The sequence below is a fragment of the Struthio camelus genome, chromosome 11, assembly GCF_040807025.1.
Source record: "Struthio camelus isolate bStrCam1 chromosome 11, bStrCam1.hap1, whole genome shotgun sequence".
In the NCBI taxonomy this organism is placed as follows: Eukaryota; Metazoa; Chordata; class Aves; order Struthioniformes; family Struthionidae; genus Struthio; species Struthio camelus.
Window position 1 is genome coordinate 6,430,616 of NC_090952.1, and position 22,456 is coordinate 6,453,071.

At 49.3% G+C, this 22,456-nt stretch overlaps 1 protein-coding gene across 3 annotated transcripts in view; it reads left to right on the plus strand.

Moving 5' to 3' along the window:
• ARHGEF9 (Cdc42 guanine nucleotide exchange factor 9) overlaps window positions 1-22,456 on the plus strand; it is a 221,374-nt gene that overhangs the window by 12,069 nt on the left and 186,849 nt on the right. For all 3 annotated transcript variants that reach the window (XM_068956872.1, XM_068956873.1, XM_068956874.1), the window contains exon 2: window positions 13,603-15,623. In XM_068956872.1, coding sequence (XP_068812973.1) covers window positions 13,671-15,623 — 1,953 coding nt within the window. In that variant the 5' untranslated portion in view covers window positions 13,603-13,670. The remainder of the gene's footprint in view (window positions 1-13,602; window positions 15,624-22,456) is intronic.

Here is a 22,456-nt window from a genome sequence, read left to right on the forward strand (position 1 = left end):
GCCTCTCGTAGAGAGGTAGGCAGACTGTGAACGTTTCCCAAGATGCACAGGCAAATTCTAGAGAAGAAGCAAGCTGGGGCAAGCTCTTCAGCAAAGAGTCCGATGAGGAAGTGCATTTTGGGGACTGGCGTTAATCTGATGTTGCTGATAAACTGGGATTCAGCCTCATGCTGCTTGAACTGCTATCTCTAGCCATGAGGGTATGGGCAGACCGTGTTGTGAGCGGGATAAATGATGGCTGGATTTGGCCTGGAGGCTGTGTAGCGACGTTACTGTAGTGATGGGCCAGAACTTCATATTCAGCGTATAACCTAGGCTGAGGGGTGGCGGACCCAACCACCTCCCCAGCCCATGCAGACCTCCCCTCTGTAAGGACTCGCCCAACTTCTAATGCTTGCATTTCAAAACAGTGGCCTACGCGTGAAAAGGGGATGCCGTACTCGGAGAGAAGAAATTAAAAGCACGGCACAAATAAAAGCTCCAAAATTAGATGCTTAATTCATTTACCTCTTCCTTTGCCCCTTCTTTGCTGTTGACTTTGAAGCGTGGGAAGGTGGGAGTCTGATCCCCACTTCCCTGTGATGGGATGTGTGGCTATAGGGGGAAAGTTCAACACCACCTTCTTTTGGGGCTAAAAACAAACTGAATGTGGGCGTATGCCTTTGACAAGAGGATCAAAAAGGTTGGGTTTAATTGGGTTTGCGGGCGCTTCCTGTGCTACCTCCCTGCGCCTGTTTGCATTGCCTGCTCAGGGCCTTGAAATTGGCCCAGGCCAGGCTGGGCGCTGGTTGGGTTCCTGTGTATGGTAAGGTGTTCCTGTAGCCGGGCTGTCAGCCGGCTGCCTCCACCTGTGCATGTGCCGAGAGTAGCTCTTTGAAAGACACAGCGATCAAAAAGGGTGACAAGGAGATTACTTTGGCCACACTGATGACGTCGACTTTCTCGATTTTCTTGCTACGAGTGGTTGTGAAATTGGGGCCGTCCTGGTAGCGCCCATGCACGTGTGGAGCTTTTGTGCCTTCGGCGGAGCCCGTCGCTCTCGTTCACGTGCTGCTGGGTAAAGCCCAGGGCCCGGTGGAGTCAATGGAAGACCCTTGCAGGCTTCTGTGGGAACCAAGTTTTGCCCGTGATCCTGCCCGGACATGTCCGTATTCTTAAGCGCATCTTTTGTCTCCTCTGCAGGGGACGGAGTGTCCCTTTGTCCACTCTGCTGATGTGAGTGATGCATCACAACCGTGTGAGAAGGTGCGCCGGGGACCGCTAACCCCACTGAAAAGAATTACTGTCTTTACCCTGATGTCTGCACTGTCGTTTTGTAGCCCACGTTGTTGTAGCGTTTTTGAACGTGACCACGCTTCAGTGTTCAGTTCCTCTTCTGAGGCTTCTCCAGGGGGGTGAACGGGCAGGATTGACCCCTTGAAGAATTTTTATTGCAAGGGAGTGATACGCGTAAGTCTGGGAGAGCCAATTCCTTTTACCAACGCAAGGAAAAGCGTCACGGCAGCACGTAGCAAAAATTCAAGCACGTGGTCCGTAAGCCAAGGTGATTTTGCCTCAACAGCGAGTGCGAATTCCAGCCGAATAAAAGCAGCAGCACTTCAGCGGCAGCCACAAAACTTGGCAGCTTTGGGAAAGAGCTGTGAGCGCCCCGGCAGCGCCGGTGGCCTGGAGCCTGCCTTGCTTGCGTGCACGGGCAAGCCGGGAGCCTGTGGGAGTCTCCCCAACCCTGGCACTAGCTGAGCAGGATTTGAACCTTATCATCAGGAAAACACGAGGCAGTGCGCCTTGGCTGGGCCCGCCCCTCTGAAGGTGGAGCGGGCGCTAGCAGAAACCTCGACCGTTTGGTTTCCCAAGCGGGAGGTGTGTTGCTGCAGTCGCAGGCTGACGCCCGGCCCTTCTCTGTTGCCCAGCCCCGCTCGACTACAGCCCGGCCACGGGTGCCAACCCTTGGGTAGACGCTGCACCAAACGGGGAATTTTGGTCGGTGCGTCTGGCAAATCAGAGCGTGGCGGGGTTTTTTTGCCCCGGGTGGTCGACGCCGTTCGTAACAGTAGTTATAGGGCGCGTTCAAAGCGCGGGCTCACGGCGCGGGACGGCTGAGGCAGGCCGGAGGCTGGCCCGGGGCCGTGAGGTGCCTCCTGCTCCCTGGTTTCTGCCCGCTCTCTCGCGCCGCCGGGCGCGTTTTTTGGCGGACGCCCGGCCAACCGCACCAGGGAAACGATGCAGCCACAAAATAAGTGCTAACCGCCCCCACCCCGCTCCCTCCCCACCTCGCGTTAACCCACCGTCACCTCCGCTTCTCGGCCTTGCGATAGGTAAGGTGATCGCTGGGGCAGGAAGAAGTGTCCGGAGGCGTAGAAAAGAGCGGAACTGCGTCTTTTGCCGGTCGAAAGGGCTCGTAAAACCGCAGGCTCTGTCGCGGCGCGCGCGAGCCGGGGTGACCGCGGGGCAGGCTGTGTTGTGGGCGGACTGGTGCCGTCCTGAAGGTCGGAGCAGCCGGGAGTGCGAGGCAGGGCCCCAGCGAGCCCGGAGGTGAAAAAGCTCGCCGGCGCTGACGCCAGTCGAACGCCATGTTGTTTCTCCGCGCTGAGGTGCGGCCGGCGCGAGCGGGGCGACGGGCGTGTGAGGAAGGGGAGCTGACAGGGCCCCCCCTCCCCCCCCTTTGCAGGGGAAAGCCGCGTTTCTTGGGGACGCGCAGCCGGCGTCTCGGGAGGCCGCGGAGCTGCTCTCTCGGCTTGCCGTCGGCGTCGGGAGGGCACGGCAGACCTGCGTAACGTGCCGGCGGGGGGCCCCTGCGCCGGTCGCGGGAAACCGCGTGAGGTCCCGGGGCTCCGCGGGGGAGCGCCTGTGCCGACGGCGATGCCAGCGCCGGAAACGGGCGCCCGTGAAAACACCCACGGGTAAGTGCCGCAGAGCATCCACTGCGTGCGCCAAAGGGGCTAGCTGCAATGGCACGGCCGCCAGGGTGCGATGACGCTGGATGCAAGGCGTTCGTTCCTGGCGAGGGTGCCAGGTAGGAGAAGGATGCCTGCAAGTCCAGGAGGGACCTCATGGCTTCTGAGGGCGTCTGAGAGCCACGTGGCAACTAGCGTGTGTGTAAGGACACGTTTACCCTCGCGGCTTGGAAGCGATCATCGGGTTAGACGTCACGCTCGACGTTCAAAAGCTCGTCGTGTTCCTCAGGTGGAAGGAAGCAGTTGCGGAGAACAGGGACCCAACAGCTCCTCAGGAAACGCAGGATCGGGCTTTTCACGTGTCTGAAGACAGTTTTGTGCAGGAGCGCCCGCCTCCCCCCTTCTGACACGCCTGGATGTGGTAGTGCCCAAATGCCCAGCGTGTGTGCCGTTGACCTGTGCGCGTCTGGGACATCAAACTTCTGGATGCTTAAAAACTGGGTAGATTGTCACCAAAGACCGTGCAGGAATTGACTTCTAAAGCAAGAGTCTGCTGTTCAAGGAAATGGAGCTTGTAAATCTGAGGCCCTGGGCCTCAGTCTTACGATTGCCTCCAATTTAATCTCCGAGCTTGGTCAGGCTATTCCACCCCTTTTAGTCCAAGGGCTCTGTTTGATGAGCGGAGGTTGTTTATAATGTGATGCCTGGGGAATTTACCGCAAATCAGTGGCCCAGCCATACAGTTGTATCTGTTTTAGAGGCCGCGTCCTTCATTCCCATTTGCCTTCAAGTGCTGTGCTATAAACTGAGACAGTGCAGCTAGCTCGCTCCTGGCAGCTCAGCTGTCTACCCGCGAGAAAGCTGGGAGCAGGCATCCCTCCCGGTTCACTGCCCTCCCATTTGTTTTCTTTGGCGTGGGGATGCTTTTGGTCCTTTTGTTAAGGAAACCTGCCAGAAGCTATGGTTCCTGGGAGCTCTAAGATGGCATACAGAAACTCATGATTAATTTGTTAATGGTAGTGGCGGGTGGTAGACTCTTTCAAAGCAATGCTAGATATATTGCGTTTCACTCGATGGCACTGGAGCTGCAGAAGGATAGCTGGGTGTTTGGGCTGATCAAGGAGCCCCAAGAGAGGAGTTTTGCAGGTGTGGTTCCCGAGCTGGCCGGCTGGCAGCTGGGCTGCGTATCGCTAATGAGCTGCAGATGCTCCTTCAGGCTGCAGGGTGGATGTATCCTTGGGGCACGATGCTTAGAAATAATCTTTGTCTTCAGTCTGATTTCTAGATAACGGTATTTTCCACATGAAGGTGGCTCTGATGTTCAAGTGGCTGTAAAGAAAAAGGATGTGTGTGTGTTGGGGGGAAAAGTACAGGGGGAATCTCAGCCCTAAAGCTGCCTGAAAAGGTCACTTGATATCTGCCTGGAAATAGAAATAGGACTTGGAGGGGGCAGTCAGGTACGCATTCGATGCCCTTTGACGTCGCCAGGGCAGTGTAATGGAGCTGCTGAGTAATACGCTGAAATAATTCTTTCAAACGTCTGAGCAAAACCGGTTGCTGCATGCCCTGACAATCTCCATGTGAGAATTCGGGGCCGTCCTTAGCGCTCGGCTCTTTGTTTCCGATCCTGAGCTGAATACACTGAACATACATTAGCGCAGAAACGCAGATTGCAAAGGCTGTAACTATGGCAATGTATCTACAAATGTGACCCTCCACACCTAATTTCAATATTGGCATTGGTGAGCTGCCCGGTAAGATGGCAGTTATTTTTTTTCTAGTAGTAATTCCATGTCAAAGAGGAAATATAAATAAACTCCCCAAACAAAAGGAGCAAGGAAAAAATAATTCTTTCAAACGTTTTAGCAGGAACAATAGGGTAGGATATACACTCTCTGGGGAGAGCTAATGGCTGAAACTGATAGGAGCACAGAGGCTGCCTTACGCTGCTTTGTAAGGAGAACAAACCTTTGCTCAACAGAAGATTATTTATAGCAAATGTTATGGCAGAAGCATGTGTGACCTGTAGGCTCCCTGCTAGGGGAAGAGTTTTCCTGTACTGTCTTTGGGATACAATAGACAATTATTTGGACACTATCTTTGTCCCAAGGTATAAACAATTAAGTGCTGCTTATGGCTTTGTGCTCTTAGTGAAGACTACAGATGGCCGTGCATTTTTACTTTAGGACTTCGGAGAAGGAAAGTGTTTTTAGTGGGTTCTCTGTGGAGGAATGTCACAGCTTTAAAGTTCCCGAGGACTCTCTGCTTTCCTCTGAGGAGACGCCGTGTCCCGCGGTGGACCTCTGAGCTGGTGGGTGCCTGCGATGAGAGAAGCTGCCATGGAAAGCGATGGCCAGTAGTCCTCTACTTGTTTCCATTTTGGACTTGTGGGCCCCACGCAACATCCCCCTTCCTGGTAACACTCTGAGGATGCTGCTTTAGCTGTTTGCTTTCCAGGGTCAGGATACTAAATAGATTAATTTGGAATGCAACGTCATGTAACGAGCGTCGCGAAGTCCTTGCTGCCCAGCATCCCAGCAAAGCATGGCAACCAGTGGCTTGACATCATTCATGTGACTTTGATGGGGTGGGTGCGGGCGCAGACCCCTGAATCTGCCTATACGGTTGCATTTCAGTTCATCACCGTGGTATGAGGATACCTACAAGTTCTACTGGACAATAATTGAATTTTTCTATGGCTAGCTAACTACTTTCAGGTGACTACAGAACAGCCTAAATAACCTATATGTAACTGCAGGCATTTCTATATTATGATGGCCACAGTCGGTGAGAAGATCTGGGGGAAATGAGCCGTTACACATCCAAGCATAACCTTGTTCTGGAACATGACTACTTTTTCTGGCTCCCTCTGCGTCCTGACCGTCAACAGAAAAAAATATCCTTTCAGACGTCCTAGGCACTCACTTCAGTTTTATTTTCTGTGTAGCTAAACTATTTGGGATTGCAACAAAGGCCTTACAGAAATGCCAGCAGGTTTGCGGGGGATAATGCCATCATGAACACAACACTGATGCAATGGGCAAGGGGGGATTCTCACCTGCAGTTCACGTGTCAGCTGTGTGGGTCCGGAGAAACACACTTAGCCACCAGTATGATGCCAAAGCTAAGTATCACTCTGGGCCCTGTGCAGGGTCTTGCCCTGAAATGTAGGTTTGCTAGGAACTGATCTGTTAAACCTTCCCTGGCTTTTGATTCCGATTAACAGGGTCTTTTATGCCTCTGTGTTTCATTCCTCAGTTTCTCCTGCTTGGCTCTGCATGGCGAGTTAACTCATGGCTCCCTTTTCTGAGCAGGCATTGTGGAAATGAATGAAGCTTTTGCTGGTTTGACAGAAGATTTTAGGGCTCAGTGGGGGGAGAGGTGCCCAGCATGATGTGGGGCCAAGTGCTGATCCCCCAATTTGCTGTACATGAGCGAGGCCCGGTACCTTTCTGCAGCATCACACCAGTTAATCGTGCTCGTGGAGCCCTGACTCTGGAGCTCGTCCCTCCCTTGGCAGCAGAAGCTCGAGTCTAGTTTATCTGACAGATGCAGCTGAACAACTCTGTCTCTCCTTTGGCTGTAGGCAAAATGAGTCGCCTGCTCTAATTTCATTGTGTTTAGCCATCACACAGACTCCAAAGCTCTCTGAAATGGGAAGGAAGTAATGTTTAAATTATACATGAGTGAACTGATTTACTCAAACTGAAGTTTCAAGTTCCATCTTTATGAATACACTGGTGGAGCTATGTGTGCATCCATCCATCCATCCATCCATCCATCCGCTCAGTGAATATTGAATTAACAGAAACACAAATTCAGTCCCAGTACTGTAAAAGCTTTGGCTTAAACCAGTGAAAACCGTGCCGGGCAGAATCATGCTGCTGTAGCTGCAGCTCTCCTTCACGGAGTGCAAATCGCTGTGCATACAGCTTTGGAGCACCTGTGCCGTGTTTTACGGGCAAAACACTGAAAATCCTGTTGTAGCAAATGCTTGAGAGTATGATGTGCAGTGGTTGGAAACGCACGCTATTTGTGCAGTTGGAGTTGCTTTCAGTCAGCATGGGAGCTCTTGCTTGCCTTACCTGAGCGCATCCTCACAAGGGAAAGGGTGTTAAACACTAGAGCTGTCTGAGCAGCGACAGTGGGTTTACTGGGCTGTGTCAGGGCGAAATCTGCTCTATGGTCATTTTGTTGACGGCCTATCGCAGTAGCAAATCTTGGCACTGCCATGATGGCTCAGCACAGGCTGACTGGCGTGTGCGAGGAACCGAGTCTTGTCGTCAATGACAGAGTGAGACCATTGCCTCAGATTCACTTCTGCTGCTGAGTAGTCACACAGTGCTTGAGTTTCGCCTGTCCCCTCCCGGCTGCAGCGGGATTCAAGCTGGTCTCCTGGCTGTCTGGCCACCTCCTGCTGCTAATGAGAGACTTTTAACTTCCCGTGTAACGTATTTTGCAGAGCACATAAAATGATGGATAAATTCTATGGTCGCTTCCTATGGGCACTTGCTTGTCCCTCCTTGGGGAGCCAGCACCGGAAAGCTGTAATATAGCACTTGCTGAAGGCCTGGAGATCCCTTTAACAGATGTTTTACCTAAGTCTCTTGTCCATGTTCCTTCCACTTTTATTTAAAAAATAAATACACAAGATACAGTGACTCCGTGCCTGGCCAAAGCATAGCAGCAAATTGTCCTCCTTGTCCTGTAAACGAGATTCTGAATTTTTGTAGGGACCACAAAGTTGCAGCAATTTCTGGCAACGATGGCTTTCTGCGCTAGGGCGGGCGAGGACCTCCCGGGTGGGCAGTCGGGCTGCTGCTCAGCAGCCCAGTGTGCCTGGCTCCAGCTTGCTGCGTCTGGGCGTACACGGTGCAAAACTGAGCGACGCTTTGTGGCTGGTTCTTCAAAGCAGCACCAGGAGAGACCGAGGAGATGTCTGCTGAGACATAAACAGAAAGGGGGAGAAGTCACGATTCTCGAGCTATTTATTTGACCTAAATACACTGAGGTAACTGTACCCTCATGAAAGAGATAATTTCCTGACGCTGTAGAGCTTAACATCTGTTTCCTCCCATTTTTCCAGTGGTAGAACATGGTAACGGAAGAACTGGCGGAGTTTTCTTTCCTCTTTTTCTTTTGTATAGCAAGAGGCTCCACGTTCTGGAGCTAAATGCGCTCTCCTGGAGCAGACAGGTTTCTCTCAAGGGTTATAGGATCATTTGTTCTCTATTTTCTCCCCTTCCTGCCTCCCCCCGCCCCTCCTGGAGAGGAGCGGATACACTGAAGCCCAGGCAGGACTTCCTTAGCTTAGCCATGCCTTCTGGCCGGCTCCGCCGTGTGCCCTGTCCCCGCCGCCCCCCTTCCCGTGACAAACAATGGCCAAATGCTCCTTGTTGTTTGTTATTTTATATTCCACAGAGGAAGAGCAGAGTGGAAGCTCGTGTCCCCGGAGGCCCTGGGCACATTCCAGCTCCCAGTACCTTGCAAGAGAGCCAGCTTGCCTAGTGCACAGTCCCAAATCCTTGAGTGTGAATTGGCAGCGCCTTGTGCTGCTAGGAGCAGCCGATGGGGTTTTAAGCAAATTTAGGGCTGCTGAAAGGTAAGAGAGGGCCTGAGAGCTTTGGAGAGCTGTCCCAAGCATGAGCAGGGGAAGGGAAGCAGCTCGGCCATTGCTTGCGTGAAATGCTCTTGGACATGTATCTGGTTAAGGGGCAAGTTCACCATGAGCTCCCGTTCCCAGTAGATAATGGTACTTAGCTCTGCCCAGGTGAGTTCCCACTGCTATTTCAGTGTAAGTGCTGGCCCTCTAGACCTGCTGGAACAAAACGTGGCCCTCAGCGCACCTGAAGCAGGTGATGGACAAGGTAAGGACAAGCTTTCCGGCAGCTTAAGCAGGTGACAGTCTTGGTGTGATTTCGTGTGATGCAAATTAGGGACCAAACTCCTCTACTGGCAGATGTGCAGGGCAGTGACTTCTGGGAATCTGCAGCAAGGGAGCAGTGGTGACCTAAGAGAGGGGGCAAGCGTTGGCAGTGCAGCCCTGTTGTGACAGCTCTGCAATTAAAGGAGCAGATGAAAAAGAAACGGATGCTTGTGGTGTTGGTGGCTGATCAGAACCCAGCTTCGACAGCACTGACAGTGTCAGGTTGTTAGCGAAGGGAAAAAACTGCTTTGGTCAGATGCCTGGGGATAGGTGGTCTTCTGAGAAGGAAAAGTGACTGCATAAAGCTGGAACTGTACGATCTAATTGGGGACACTCGTTGTCCGCAACAGTTTAAAAAAACACTACTGAAGAAGTTCACTCCAGAGAGCAGAGGTGAAAGAGATCGTACGCACCTTGATTAAAGAATTGATCTATGATTACACGGTCATGTAATCCAACAAAAATGTAATCGCTGGGGAAAGAGGTATTCCTGCCCCCCCAGCCCTTTCCTTGTGGCACATGTTCCTCTGGCTGATCTGATGAACAACAAAGCCAATGGATCTTTTGTTTGGCTGTTTCCCCCATCTGGCTCCCTGCATATCCATAAACACCCTCCTCGGTACCCGGGGTGGGGGGGCAAACTTGCGGCTGCGATGCAGGGAACGCAGCATGTTGGCAGCTTGGCCGCATGCTGGGTCCAAGGCGTAGCATCTCCGTGACCTCATGGTTTTTGTGGCCTGCTTGGGTGGAGTCTTGCCACTTGTTTGGGAGTCCGCTCTGTTGCCAAGTTTTGCTGCTAAATGAAATTTCCTCCTGCTCGGAGGTCTGACATGGAGCCAACGCAACGTGAGCTCTGATTTACAGCCCCCTGTGCTGCTTCTAGGTGCTGATGAAATCCATCCCCCGCAAAGAAGTTTCCTGAAACATCTGCTCCATGTTTCCTTATATTTTCCTATGAGGAGTTGTGGTTCAGTTGACTTTTTAAACTTTTCATGGCTGTGAGAGTCCTTTCAAATATTTAACCCAGGAGCTCTTCTGTAGGTCCCCTTTCTAGACAGAGGTCCTAACAGCTAAGCATTTTAACGTATCATTTCTTTTCAAGGCACTAAACATGGCACTAAGCATTTTTTTACAGCACTAAACATGCAATAAAATATGTCTGCTTATTGCCCAAGAGCTGTTATGGAATAAAATATTGTTCTGGAATTGTTTTCTACCAGCCTCGGAAGTAGCCTGAATTGTCCAGTTTTAAATGAGGAGTTTTTGTCTATCCTTGGGGTCTCCTGACACAGCTAAGCTCTGCCTGGGCCAGAAGACCTCTCAGAATCGGTGCTTCTTTGCTAGCCAGCCTCGCTACCCTGATTTCTTTGGGTACGTAGACAGCCTTATTTTGCCACGGCTGTGGATAACACCTGGAAAATTACTACGGGAATCTTTGCTGGCCAGCGCAGGAGAACAAGATTGCCCAAGAAAAGCGTCAGTCCCCGCTTGGTAGTTTGTGACAGATTGGCCTGGATGCTTGGGCTTGATTCAGTGTCCACTACGTCCATGAGAAACTGGTAACTTCAGCGGGCGTTACCTGGCCCCCGGTGTTATTTCTCCTCTTGTTTCTATCTGCTAAGTCACACTTAAAAGGAGCCAAATTGATATTACAGCCACCTGTCTCGTGTCAGAAATGCCTTGTTGCCAAGGAAATGTTATGCAATCGCGAATGAGATACAAAGTGCCTAGTTCTTTCTTTAAGATTTGGACAGTGCAAGAAAAAATGCAAAGAATTTGGAGGAGGATCGTGGCCATAGACACACAAGTTTGTGTAACACGCCTCGTGCCATTTGATTGGGATTTTGTGCAGTCCTAACTTCTCAACCTAAATCGCTTGAAAAAGAAAGGTGGATTTTGAGAATTAAGAAGTGTCATTTTTGTGGCAAGAACAGCAGCGTCTTGGGTGAAGGTGTAGACAGCAGGTAGAGACCAGAGCAGCTCCTGTAACGTGGAATGGTTTCAGTGTTTGAGTGATAGCTACCGTTTCCTCACCAGAAGAGGTGTTAGATGTTTTGTAGCCCAAACGCACACGGATGTTTTTGGGCAAAGTGATGCGCCACAGCCAAACGCTCAGCTGAGCCACCCTCCTTCAGCTCGAGGAAATTTAGCTGGCAGTGAAGAGGTGTAAGGTAATGGCTTTACCCCAGGCTTTCTTACAGGGGCAGATGGGTGTCCAGCTTAGCTGATATGTGGTAGCTTGCTAAGACTTGGCATCTTGGACGGAGCCTGCAGCCCTAGGAGGGAGGGGAAAACCAAAGGTTGATTAATCGCTTTAGTTTTCTGGCTCATTGGGATGTCCAAAGTGCTTCCTTTCCCTGGAAAGACGTGTAACAGCTGATCAGATACTCTTGTAGCCTTTCGTCCCCCAGTCAAGGTTTTTGAAGTTTATTTAAAAACTCTATCCTTCCTGCTTTTTATTTTGCCTTGTTCCTCAGATCTCCTTGCACCCCTCCACCCTCCATCAAGGTTTCCTGGTCAGGTTGAAAGCCTGGGTGGGTGGCGAAGCCTCGGCGCCAGCGCCCAGGACCTGCTCCTCTGCGGGCAGATGGTGAGATTCGCTGAGTAGAGATGGCCTTGCAGGCCCAACCGGGGAGCAGGAGACAGAAATAAGCTGCTTTTCTCCCACTGAATATTTGCTGGCAGCCTGTCGGCCTCTCGAATGCTGCCCCAGGCCAACAGCGGCCTTTGGTGCTTCCCAGCTTCCAGAGTACTCGGTGGATCCCATCTCCCCGTGCTGAGCGCACGCGGGCCTCGTTTCGTGGCGGTAGCTCTGCTTCATGTGTGGTTTAAAGCTGCTTTGGTCTGAAGCGGCCCCGGCGCCCTGCGTTTCGGGCTCGTGGTGCTTCCCCGGTGGTTCCTTCCTTCTTTAAATTGCAGCTGATCTCTGTGAATGATTCGTGGGCCCAAAGTGAGCTGAGCAGCCCGGGGAACGAGGAAAGTCTGCCTGGCTCTAGAGCTCCTGCCGGGTGAACAGCCCCACTTGATGATTGGTGTTTCTTAACAAAATTTTTCTGCCCTCTCCACATGAGGGCATGTAGAACCCATGTAAATTTGTATTATATTGTTTAAGTGATGGTTAGTCTTTGCGTAGGCCCCAAACTAGGTGTTTACCTGGGGAAGGAGATCATCTTTTAAGATCTCTCCATTGAAAAGCTGACAAAAGGCAGTGAGTTGAGTAGATATAGGGCCAAAGCAGAGCAAAGGTATGCATATGGAAGATAGTTTCTTTACACTGACATTGGGGTGTTCTCTTTTTTATTTACAGTTACCCTTTGTAATAAACATTCGTCATTGTCACCCTAATTACTGTTGGTGCCAAAAAAATGCTTGGGGTGGCTCGTATGTCACAGTTGCAACGAAAGCCAGATGGATGCAGTTCATATAGAAGCCGGGTGGTAGGATGGTTCTGTGAAGGGTTTCAACCTCACTTGGATGTGCTCTGGGTCCTTGGTGCTTTTGCCATCTGTGGAGGTCTCGGTGAGCTTTGGTCACTGAAAATAGGTGTGGTGGAAAAGCAGAAACCAAGGCTTGTTTAACTGAGTGCAACGGTGAGCCTTTCCACGCTCTTAAGGTCCCCCGGGTGGTAGCCACTGCATCAGTAACTCTGGTTTTAATAGTAATAGTGAATGTAATGGATTTCATTATAGATCAGGCGGGAGCTATTTACAGAATAGTCAGAGTGAAAAGGACCACAGTGGGAGAGCGCTTCATGCCTCTGTGTCAGTGCTGCAGGATAACTGCCTGTTCTCCCTCTGCTAGGCAGCAAGCTGAGAGTTTTTCTATGACCAAACCTGTGTCTCTGGGGCTGTACCCTTTCTCGTCCCTAGTCTTGCTCCCTTTTTCCCCTTGAGGATGGGATAGGGTATTCAGGGAATTTAACCCTGTGCAGAGCCTGGCATATAGTTCTGCAAGCTGCACAGATAGGCAACGAACCCAGGACCAGCTTGCGAGGCCTTCCCACTGGAAGGGAAGATTTAGGATCAGTATGAGTAGGAGTTCAAATGTATTCCCACCAAGGGTGCGGAGGGATTTCCATCGCTGTTGTGGGGGGTACCTGTGGTTTTAATCTTGTTCACTTAGGCTGGAAGTCACTTGAAGGGAACATGTGTATTTTGTGTAGTGTTGAGTGATAGCCTGACAACTTCCATTTAGCAGTCCGTTTCCAGCGAGGGATTCCCAAGCTGGTGTCACAGATAGAGTAGGAAAACCTGGCATAGATATTCCACGAGTTTTCTGGTACTGAAATATTCTGTTATTGCCTCGGTTCCAGGAAAAGGCTCATCCTAGCTTTCCTTTGAATGCCTGCCCGAAGAGACTGAACTCATCAGGAGCGTGTTGTTAGCTCCTGGCAGATAGGGCTAGCAAAGATGACAGTTACATGCGCTGGGACATTTTACTGTAATTTTCTTCTCTGTCAGGCACTCTGGTATATTCAGAGTCCTAGTGATTTGTAAGACCAAGATGTGATTTATGGTAATCTGTGTATACTTTGTGGTAACTTTATTAATGCAGGAAGTTTATTTGCGGTCACTAAATCTTCAGTGGTTTAAATCGGATTTGGGTGGCTTTAAACTTTATACAGTTTAGGAGCAAAATCTCAGGCTCAGTGAAATCGGTGGCAAAGCCACCACTGCTGGGATAAGGTCCTGGGATAAGGTTTGACCTTCAATGCTTTAATAAATGTGTCTTCTGAAAAAACTTTCTGTTGCTAATTGCCTTCCTTTGTTCTTTTTCCTTAAGTCTTATAAAGAAAACAATCTGAAGACAATGGAGCTGTGACACCTGATACCAGCTTACCAGCCGGAGATATGGAAGTTATAGAGGGCTCCCAGCACACTGGTCCTGAGATAGTGCCAAATGGATATGCAAACAGGGTTTTCCAAGCAAACATGGAGGAAGGGAGTACTGATGCGTTGGAGATCTGCAGTGCTGAGCACTGTACCTCCAGTGGTGCAGTCCAGAATGAACGGGAAGAAGCACCCAGGTATAAGAAGAAGGCCAAGGGCAACCGGATCTGGAATTTTGTCAGTCGAAGGAAAGGTCCCTCCATGAATAACAAACGACCCCAATCCATGATCCTGCTTGGAGTTACCTCTGAGGCCTCGGAAGAAAAAAAAACATCTTTCATGGACAGGGTGAGGTCCTTAAAAAAGCTAAGAACCTCCAACATGTCTAAGAATGCAGATTTGAGAGCATCCAAAGTTCAGGTTGCTTGTGCCCCTGAGGAGGACCATCATGCTGGTGGGCAAAGAGCAGTCTACAGAGTTAAGAAACTGGGAGAGAGTCAGAGGCCTTCCCGCCACTCATACGCAGGGTACATTGATGATTTGGATTCTTCTTTTGAAGATGTAGAGCTGAATATCAGCATTCCAGAAATTGATGCCAATGAAAATAAATGGCTCAGGGATATTAGCGTCAGATTACAGAGCGAAGATAATGATAGTAACTGCCATAAAATACCGGCTAGAAAGAGCGAGCCTTTGAATTTTGAAAACTTTAAGAGTTCTGCAATTACAGAAGGGGACAATCAAAAGAGGTGTATTGTGCTCCCACAGGAGAGCAGAAGAGGAAAAAGCTCTGATGTCTGGAGCTATCTGAAAGGAATTTCATTAACTAGCAAAGATAATTCAAAGCCTCCAGATCAAAGAGTCGAAACCAATTTCCAGAACTTAGAAAATATAACTGATAATTCTACTTCTTATTTTGACTTTGATACGAGATGTGAGGAGAATCTTAGCCACCGAAAAAAATCAAACAGTGCGACCAAAGCCACTCACTTTGGGGGTGTTGTGAAGTTCTTTAACAGTGTTGCTGAGGCAGCTAGGAAGTTGCGAGGTTCTTCAAGGGCATTTTCACCAGATGAGAAGAGGCCTCAGTCCAGTTTCAGAAGCCGGAGGCAGGATGCCACCTCCCACAAAGAGTCCTTGGTTATCGAGAATGAGAATGCGAGGGCTTTCTGCACGGTGGGAGCATCTCTGCAGTCTCCAGATTCAGGCATTTGGGATAATCAGAGTTCTGAGAGTTCAACAGGGAAGGAGCCTGCACAGCATCGCAAAAACCCAGAGGTATCGCAAGAAATTGGCTGCTCTGCCCTGGCCAGCGAGAATGATAGTTTTAATGAAACATCCCTTTCTCCCTTTGGGCCGGAACCATCCACCTCCCCCTTACCAGAGCTCCCAGATGACTCTTTTACCGTGCTAAATACTCAAGACCCCTCTGAGGCTCTGTCACAATTTCCACACAAGACACTGACTAAGCAAGATACGGAGGATGTGAGTAGTGCTCTAGTAGATACCAAAGACATGGATCGGTCTCCAGCAGAGGCTTGGGAACTTTCAAAGACCGAACTGGATATGCAGGAGCTGAGAAGTACTGAGTTGCAGTTGAAAGACTTGTGTACGGATGAACTGGAGGTTCAGGATACAGGCAGTACTCCACAGGAGACACAGGACGTGGGCCGGAAGCTGTCACGTTCTCAAGATCCTTCTGTGAATAATCCAGGTACTGGGGACCTGGGTAGTTCTCCAGCCGCTCATTGTGACTTTTCTGCAGTGATTTCTTTAAAATGTGCAACGGTTAAAGAACAAGTTTTAGAGCGGACTGACTACCCCGTCAAAAAGCATGGAACAAGTTCACCTGTAGAACAAAGTTCTGTCGAGATACCTGACAGAGAGGATGACTTTAACTGCAATGAAATGCGCCATCCGTTCCAAATGAACGTCTGTACAATTGTCTCCTTTGGCAAGCTCAACAATGGGAAGGTATGAGTAGTCTTTACTGTAACGCTAGCAATAAGACCATATTGTTATTATACAGTATCTCTGATGAAGATGGTTTTCACTTGAAAGTGTTTTTATATATATCTCATTGGGATTTTCAGTAAAATAGACTGTCATATGAATGATAGCAGTAGACACACAGCTTTTATATCAGACCAAGAAGAGCCTTTTAACTGGTGTGTCCTTGAGCTGTTAACGTAAACCTTGAGGGCTATGATCTGTTGTCCATGTCATTTCTAACAATGCACTCAGAAGAGAGCTGTAGCAGGACTTTATTTATTTCCAGGCACTACCTTTATTTTCTCTTTGCTTTTTGCATTTGGTTCATTTGAATTAGAAATAGAAACCTGTAACAAAAGCACTTTTAGCAAATTCAGAATTTTAAAGTGTGCAATGGACAAACTGTATTGAGAAATATCACTGTGGTCCTTGTGTTCTGAGGTACCTACGAAAGCAGTGGTGGTGGTGGCGGTAGTTGCTATTTGTTAGGTGGTGCTTGTTATCCCACAGCACCGAAAATCCCAGTCATGCGTCAGGGTCCTGACACATCGTACAAGAACAGAAAAGAAAGATGTCCCATGTCTTGTCGACCTCATCAGGTCATTTCTCTGCCACATGAAAGTAAACTCTCTCCATCCTCCAAACTTGTCAGAAGCTGTGTGGCCTCATTAGTTTGGTGTTGAACCTGTGACAGAAAGCCTTGGTATATGATGTGAGCGAAATGCTTTGCTAGTGTGACTGCATGCTGGCCTGAGGTCTGGTCAGAGCTGCCTTGCGTCTGTCTCTACACAAAATGACATAGCTTTTTGGGAGGTTAAACATGCAGCCCTGACTGAAAGGTGGGTAATGGTAGTCGCTTAATCCATTCAACCCCTTTGAAAATCGTGGCTCTAATTACTACAGTGCATTCCTGCTGCGCGTTCCCTAAAAGAAGTCTTCTCAAGCCCTTAAAATTGTCAAAACGTTAAGTGGACATTGTATTTTAGGCCAGGTTCTAGGTCTCACAAATATGTATGGTCCAGCTTGTAGCACTAGGAAAGCTCAGAAGTCACACAGGTAGGAAGTCAGACATGTGGGATGAGCGATGGCGTCCTGAGGTCAATAGTCTCCCCCCTGTTAACTCTGAGCCCATCAAACGCGTACCTCTTCCTATAGAGCAGAAAGAGATGAGTGATAGCAGTCGTATGAGCCTATTGCTTGTCAGTGGCCAACATGTCCCAACCTTGTTTCTTGTGGAGGAGGCAATTTTGTGCCCAGTTCAGTCACTGAAGGATCTTTTGAGGCTCGAGTCACTCGGTGCCAGCTGAAGGAAACAGTGCAGCTTTGTGGACAAGCTATGGTAGGAATGAGCTTGAAGCCCAACTGTTCTCTTCTGGGTCCCCGCTGATTAGCTGAGGCTGAAATGATGCCTTTTTTTTTTTTTTTTTTTTTTTGGGAAGTGCCAGGTAGGGAAATCAGGTCAAGTCATGGAGAAACTTTCTCCTTCCCTTTTGGGCTCGGAAAGCCCAGAGATGTTACGGAGGTGATGACATTGTTCCCTGTTGGAAAAGGGATCATGGTAACTTCAGAGCCAAGAGGGGAAGTGTTTGAAAATTGGCAGCAGATTAGAAATACCGAGGGAAAAAAATCTGAACTTCTGACTCTCAGTTAAAATGGGCAGTACCATTGTTAGTTATTCCTGGATTTGTTTTTTTGCTCTGTTTTGTGTAATACAAAAAAATAAAGACAGCTCACTCTGTAATTCCAGGCACTAATGAAGCGAGGTGAATAGCGGTTAGGCACTTCTTGTGGCCTCCAGGAAGAAATGTTTTTAGGAGGGATTTGAATGAGAGAGGGTTATGGTGTGATATCATATGTTTCCCTTCACAGGGACCAAACTGAAAGAATTCTGGGCAGGAGCAAGATAACGTAGGCATGAAAGGATTGAGCAAAGCAGAGGAAAATATTGGCACTCTTTTGCTGGAGTAGATACATTTCTGAAATGAAACAGCTAGCTGAGGGCCATGGCTGCATGCCTAATCGCAGAGCTTCTAGAGCAAAATCTAAATGATTTCCCAGGTCAGCTGTGTGACCGGGAGACATGGTCACTCCCAGCTCAGCTGCTGCAGCTTGCAAACATGACCAAGAAACTTAAGTATGGCGCTTGAGATAACTGGACAGGAAACCTCCCCTGAGTTCCCGTCGAGCGCGGCGATAGCACTAACAACCTCCCGAGCAGCGCAGCTTCCGGCTTTGCAGCTCCATGCCTGCCGCCTGCGCTGGGGAGAGGAGCAGCAGGGTGGAGGGAAACTGCACAGCCCACCCTGGTCCGCAAACATTTTCGGGGTCCCAGGCCCTCTGGCTAGAGAAGTGGTCTAGCAGGAGAGCCAAGCCTGGAGCAGTCAAGAGCCAGGCCAAAGGAGGAATACTCTGGGAATGGCAATGCGCCATTTTGTGACCTGAGGTACACGATGAGCCCATCAGGAATCCCAGGCACAAATGTCCCGAGGAACCCAAGGGACGTGCTTGCCAATCTCGCACCAGAAAGTGGCGCTTGGAAAAGTTTTTTCAAAAATAAACGTGAAATAGGAGTGAGTTAAACCTGACTGTGACGCTAGCAGCGAGCTCTGGTCTCCCATTGTTTTGGGGATAAATCCAGCTCTTTGCTGGCCCCTCTTCCCCAGGTGACATTCGTCACCGCTCTTTGCCTCCACTTCCAGGCTGCTTTGCATGAGGTGAAGGATTTGGTTTTCAAGTGCAGCCCTCAACAGCAAGCAGGGGGAAAGCGCTGCCAGGATGGGGCATCTTGGCTGGGTAAAGTGCTGTAAGCAAGCACTCAGGAGCTTCCAAATGTGGTACCTGCCTAGAGCGGAAATAGCTCTTGCAAATGTTGTCAAAATAACGTTCTCCCACAAAAGGCGCAGCGATCCCGGCTCTCACTGAGGCTCCCTGACCCGGCCTGTTAGGAGATGATCTAGGAGGATTAGGATGGTGGAGTGCGAAGGACTTAGGAGACCTGGGTGTCGTTCCTAGGTGGGCAGTAAATTAAATCTCCTGTTTGGCTGCACTTTCCTTCAGCTAATGCCTGTGTTTCTTGCTTTAGGGGTCTTCCAATTAAAATTTTAAGGTCTTCGGGGCAGGGACTGGCTGATATTACGGGCAAGGAACAGTTCAATAGGATTCTAATCTTAATGCTGTAAAATAAATAGTAGTGCAGCGGCATTTAGTGAGAAGAGTGGGTGCAGAAAGGTAGAAAACCACCTTGTTCTCAAACCTCCCCATTGCCTAACTGCTTTCAGATCCCATCTCAAATTCTTATTTGTTCTTGGGAACTTAGGAAACAGAATAGCTAAAAATATTTTGAAGAACTGAAAGAGCAGTAAAAACCAAAATAAGTTGTCAATGGGAAGCGAATTGCAGATTTCACTGCTCTGAAAGAAAATGCCTTGCTTATTTTGACAGCTGAGAAATTACTGAAAGATGAAATGCAGATTTGTCTAGATTTTTGCCAGTTTAAGGCTGTAAACTATAAAAGTGTCAGTGTCACCACTCAAAGAAGTGACATACCCCACCCCTAAAAGCACCATAACCTCCTGACAGGTAGCACGCTGCCTTAGGAAGTCAGGCTTAGCCCAGAAGTTGTACTTGGCGGCTTTCAGTAGCTTGAGGTGGTGCTTAGCCTTGATGCCACATAGGCTGGTTTGCGGTTCAGGCGTTTCTATCGGGGTTTCAAACCACCCCAGTTACCATAGGACAGGGAGAGTGTGTGAAGGTTTTGGTGCTTCCCTTCCGAATGACCCGAGGAAAACTTGCAAAATAGGGATGCAGCTTCATATTTCAGACACCGGTTTAGAGTTTTTAGGATGCAGAAACATGATTTAGGCTCATTGCTGGCAGAGGGATCCTCCCTGCTCGTCTCAGGCCATGCACGGGGACTGAGTACTGTGCCGAGCAGCTCCCTTGCATGTGTGGCTCCTGCCACTCTTGCAGAGGGCTTTTCACTGCAGTCTTTCTGTGCCCTCTGCTGGCTATTTGTGAAATCAAGGATTTGCTTTTAAGGAGCAAAAAACCCACCTCTGCTGAAAGGATTTTGAATTTTATCTCCAAAAGGCTTGCAGACTGCTTCTGGCTGCAAGCTATTATGGTCCCATGTATAAAAGAGTTGTTTTTGTGATGTCGTTTTCCGGGGGAATATGACTGCCTGAAGGGTGAAAATCAGCTTTCTACAGAGCTGTCCACCTGGGGGAAAAGGTATCCACCCATGGCATCAGGTGCCAGGCCCCCCGGTGGATCCCCAAGGCTCCCCAGGCAATCTGGTGTCAGAGCCCTGGAAGCACATGCGTGGGGCTCTCTAGCCAAACTTGCTGCTGAGCGTCACCGCGGACGAGCGGCGGGTGTTTCCCTGGGGCAGACGTCAAGACTGTACTGATGCTGCCGGTTCCTCCGTGTCCTGTACGGTGGAAAAGGTGGAAAAGCTTGTGTCCCCTTACCGTTGGCTCAGTATCGTTTATGGATCCATCCTGCCCGTGTACCATGGAGGTGCCCGTGCCAGCGCTCCGCGTTGCGGACCGTGATAGCGCCGCGAACGACCCGCACCGGTGGCGCGATCGGCGCTCTGACCGTAGTGCTGGCTCGCGTGATTTCTGTGCAGTAGCTGCACGCCGCGGTGCAGTACGTGGGAAAATCCGGGACTCTCCCTGCCCGGCGGGTCTAACTGGAAGCACAGGATCGCTGATCTGCCTGGGCGTGCACCCGCCGCAGGATGCACGTGCGGAGACACGCTCCGAGAGCCGGCGCGCCGGCTGTGAACTCAGAAGCTCTCAGCTTCTCCCCCGGACGTGAAATTTGGTTTTACAGCAGTTGCGGCAGCTCGGCTGTTCACAAGAGGAAGATACAGCTAACTTTCTTTGTCTGTGTTTGACGAGACGTTGCCAGCGATAGGCAGCAGGTTCCCGGAGTGACCTCCAGCTTGGGATCGCTTTCCTGCCTGTCTGCTGCAGAGCGTTTTGGGAGCTGGTGCGGGAACGGGACCGCTGAGCTGATTTCTTCTCCCTCCCCTCCCTATCAGATGACACTAACCGGGAAATGTGTATTTCCGAGAGTTGATCTTCAGAGCTTGCTTTATCTTGTCGGTTTTTTGCCAATAAGCTGGGTTGTCTCCCAGCCAGCTGCTGGTAGTTCTGCTTATAAAAGACTTCACACTCCTTTCACATTAAGAAATAGTACTTTACTGTCTAAATCCTGCTGTTGCCAAAGCAGCACTATATTCTAGTCTGCAGTGAAACATGATTTAGTTGCAGAATGAAGAGCCTGTGTATTTATGGTCTTTAATATGGTTATGACTGACAATCGTCTTATTTTTAAAAGAGACAAAACCTCTAAAGCCTAACTCCAAGCTGTTCAGATTTTTGTATTTTTAATAACCACAGCATGCAGGCAAAATCTTGAATTAAAGCCTATATTTAGTGCTATCTATAGTGGCTTTTTTTTTTTTTTTGAAAACATATTTTTAGCATTGTCAGTGAAAGGCAGGTTGAGCCTGCAAAGCTGATAGGCTTTACATGCATATATATAGTCGCCCACTGAACACATGGATAATTCAGATTTCCACGTGTTTTTCCTAAAATGCTCATTGAGTCTTGCTTTCATTTGGTTCCCTACAGTCCGTCTCCTACCACCTTCAGTGTTATGAATGGGGCCTCTGGGTGTCGCTGGCCTGTGCGACAGAGGGACCATGTGTCAAAAACTTCTCTGGCCGGAAAATTGACTTTGGCTTTTACCTCCCCGCTGCTCTCTGGTCAAGAGAAGCTACTGGTTGAGTGGATACGGTGCCCGTGCTGGGACTTGCGAATGAGAGATCAAGCCTTAGTTCATCCGCAGGCTCCCACCGTGCCTTTGGGGCGATTATAGCCTGTCTGCTTGGTTCGTCAGCTGTGAATAAAGATAAGAGCGCGTCCGAGAAAACTGGGGCTGCTGCATGTCTCGAGGACAAACAGGCTAAAGCATATGAGGCACCCAGTAAGCGACGGGGGCCATGGAAGTATGGCAGATCAGCTTCTCTAACTGGGGCTAAGAGCCTCACGGAAAGTAGTCCTCCCGTTTCCTTTTCCTGACCTTTGTGAACCGAATTCTCTGCTGACTTCTTGACTCTTGGCTTATACACTAGACTGCCACGTTGTCACATGTCACGGAGAATAAAGAGGAAAGCATGAGTTTGAACTATGTGTAAAAAAAAAAAAAAAACTCTTCTGCAAAACACCACCATACAGTTGCCTTTTTCAGGATCTTTTTTCTCTTAAACTAGGATAATGAAAAAACTCCAATGTTTTTCTCCAATTAGCTAGGAAAGATAATTCTTCCTTCGGATTAATGTTACCTTGAGGTATAGCCAGAGTACTTGCCTGCTTTATAGGTGCATCAATCAATTGCAAGTGTCTTACTGTTTCAAGTAGTATTGGTATAGTGAATGTTAGCAGTTGCTGCCAGTCAGCTTCCAGGGGAACCACCATGATAATTTCTGCGTTTCTCTGTGAATCTTTCTGGAAAAATAATTGTTCTAATTTTCCCAAAAAACGACCTGGCATTTTCCAAGAGCTAGAAATTGGTCCCAGTGGTGTCATTTGTCCTGTCCTTACAGTTGAACCATGTGAGACCTGGTAAGGATTGAACCTGGAGATGAGGTGCACTATAATAACGGAAAAACAATTGTGGTGGTAGGTACTGCATTTAGTACAAGGAAAAAACGTTGCAGGGGAGCTTTTGCTGAGGGTGACACCGTGTAACAGATGCGCAGAAGAAGGTGCAAATCAACCCCGTAGTGCGTAGTGCCTGGCTGG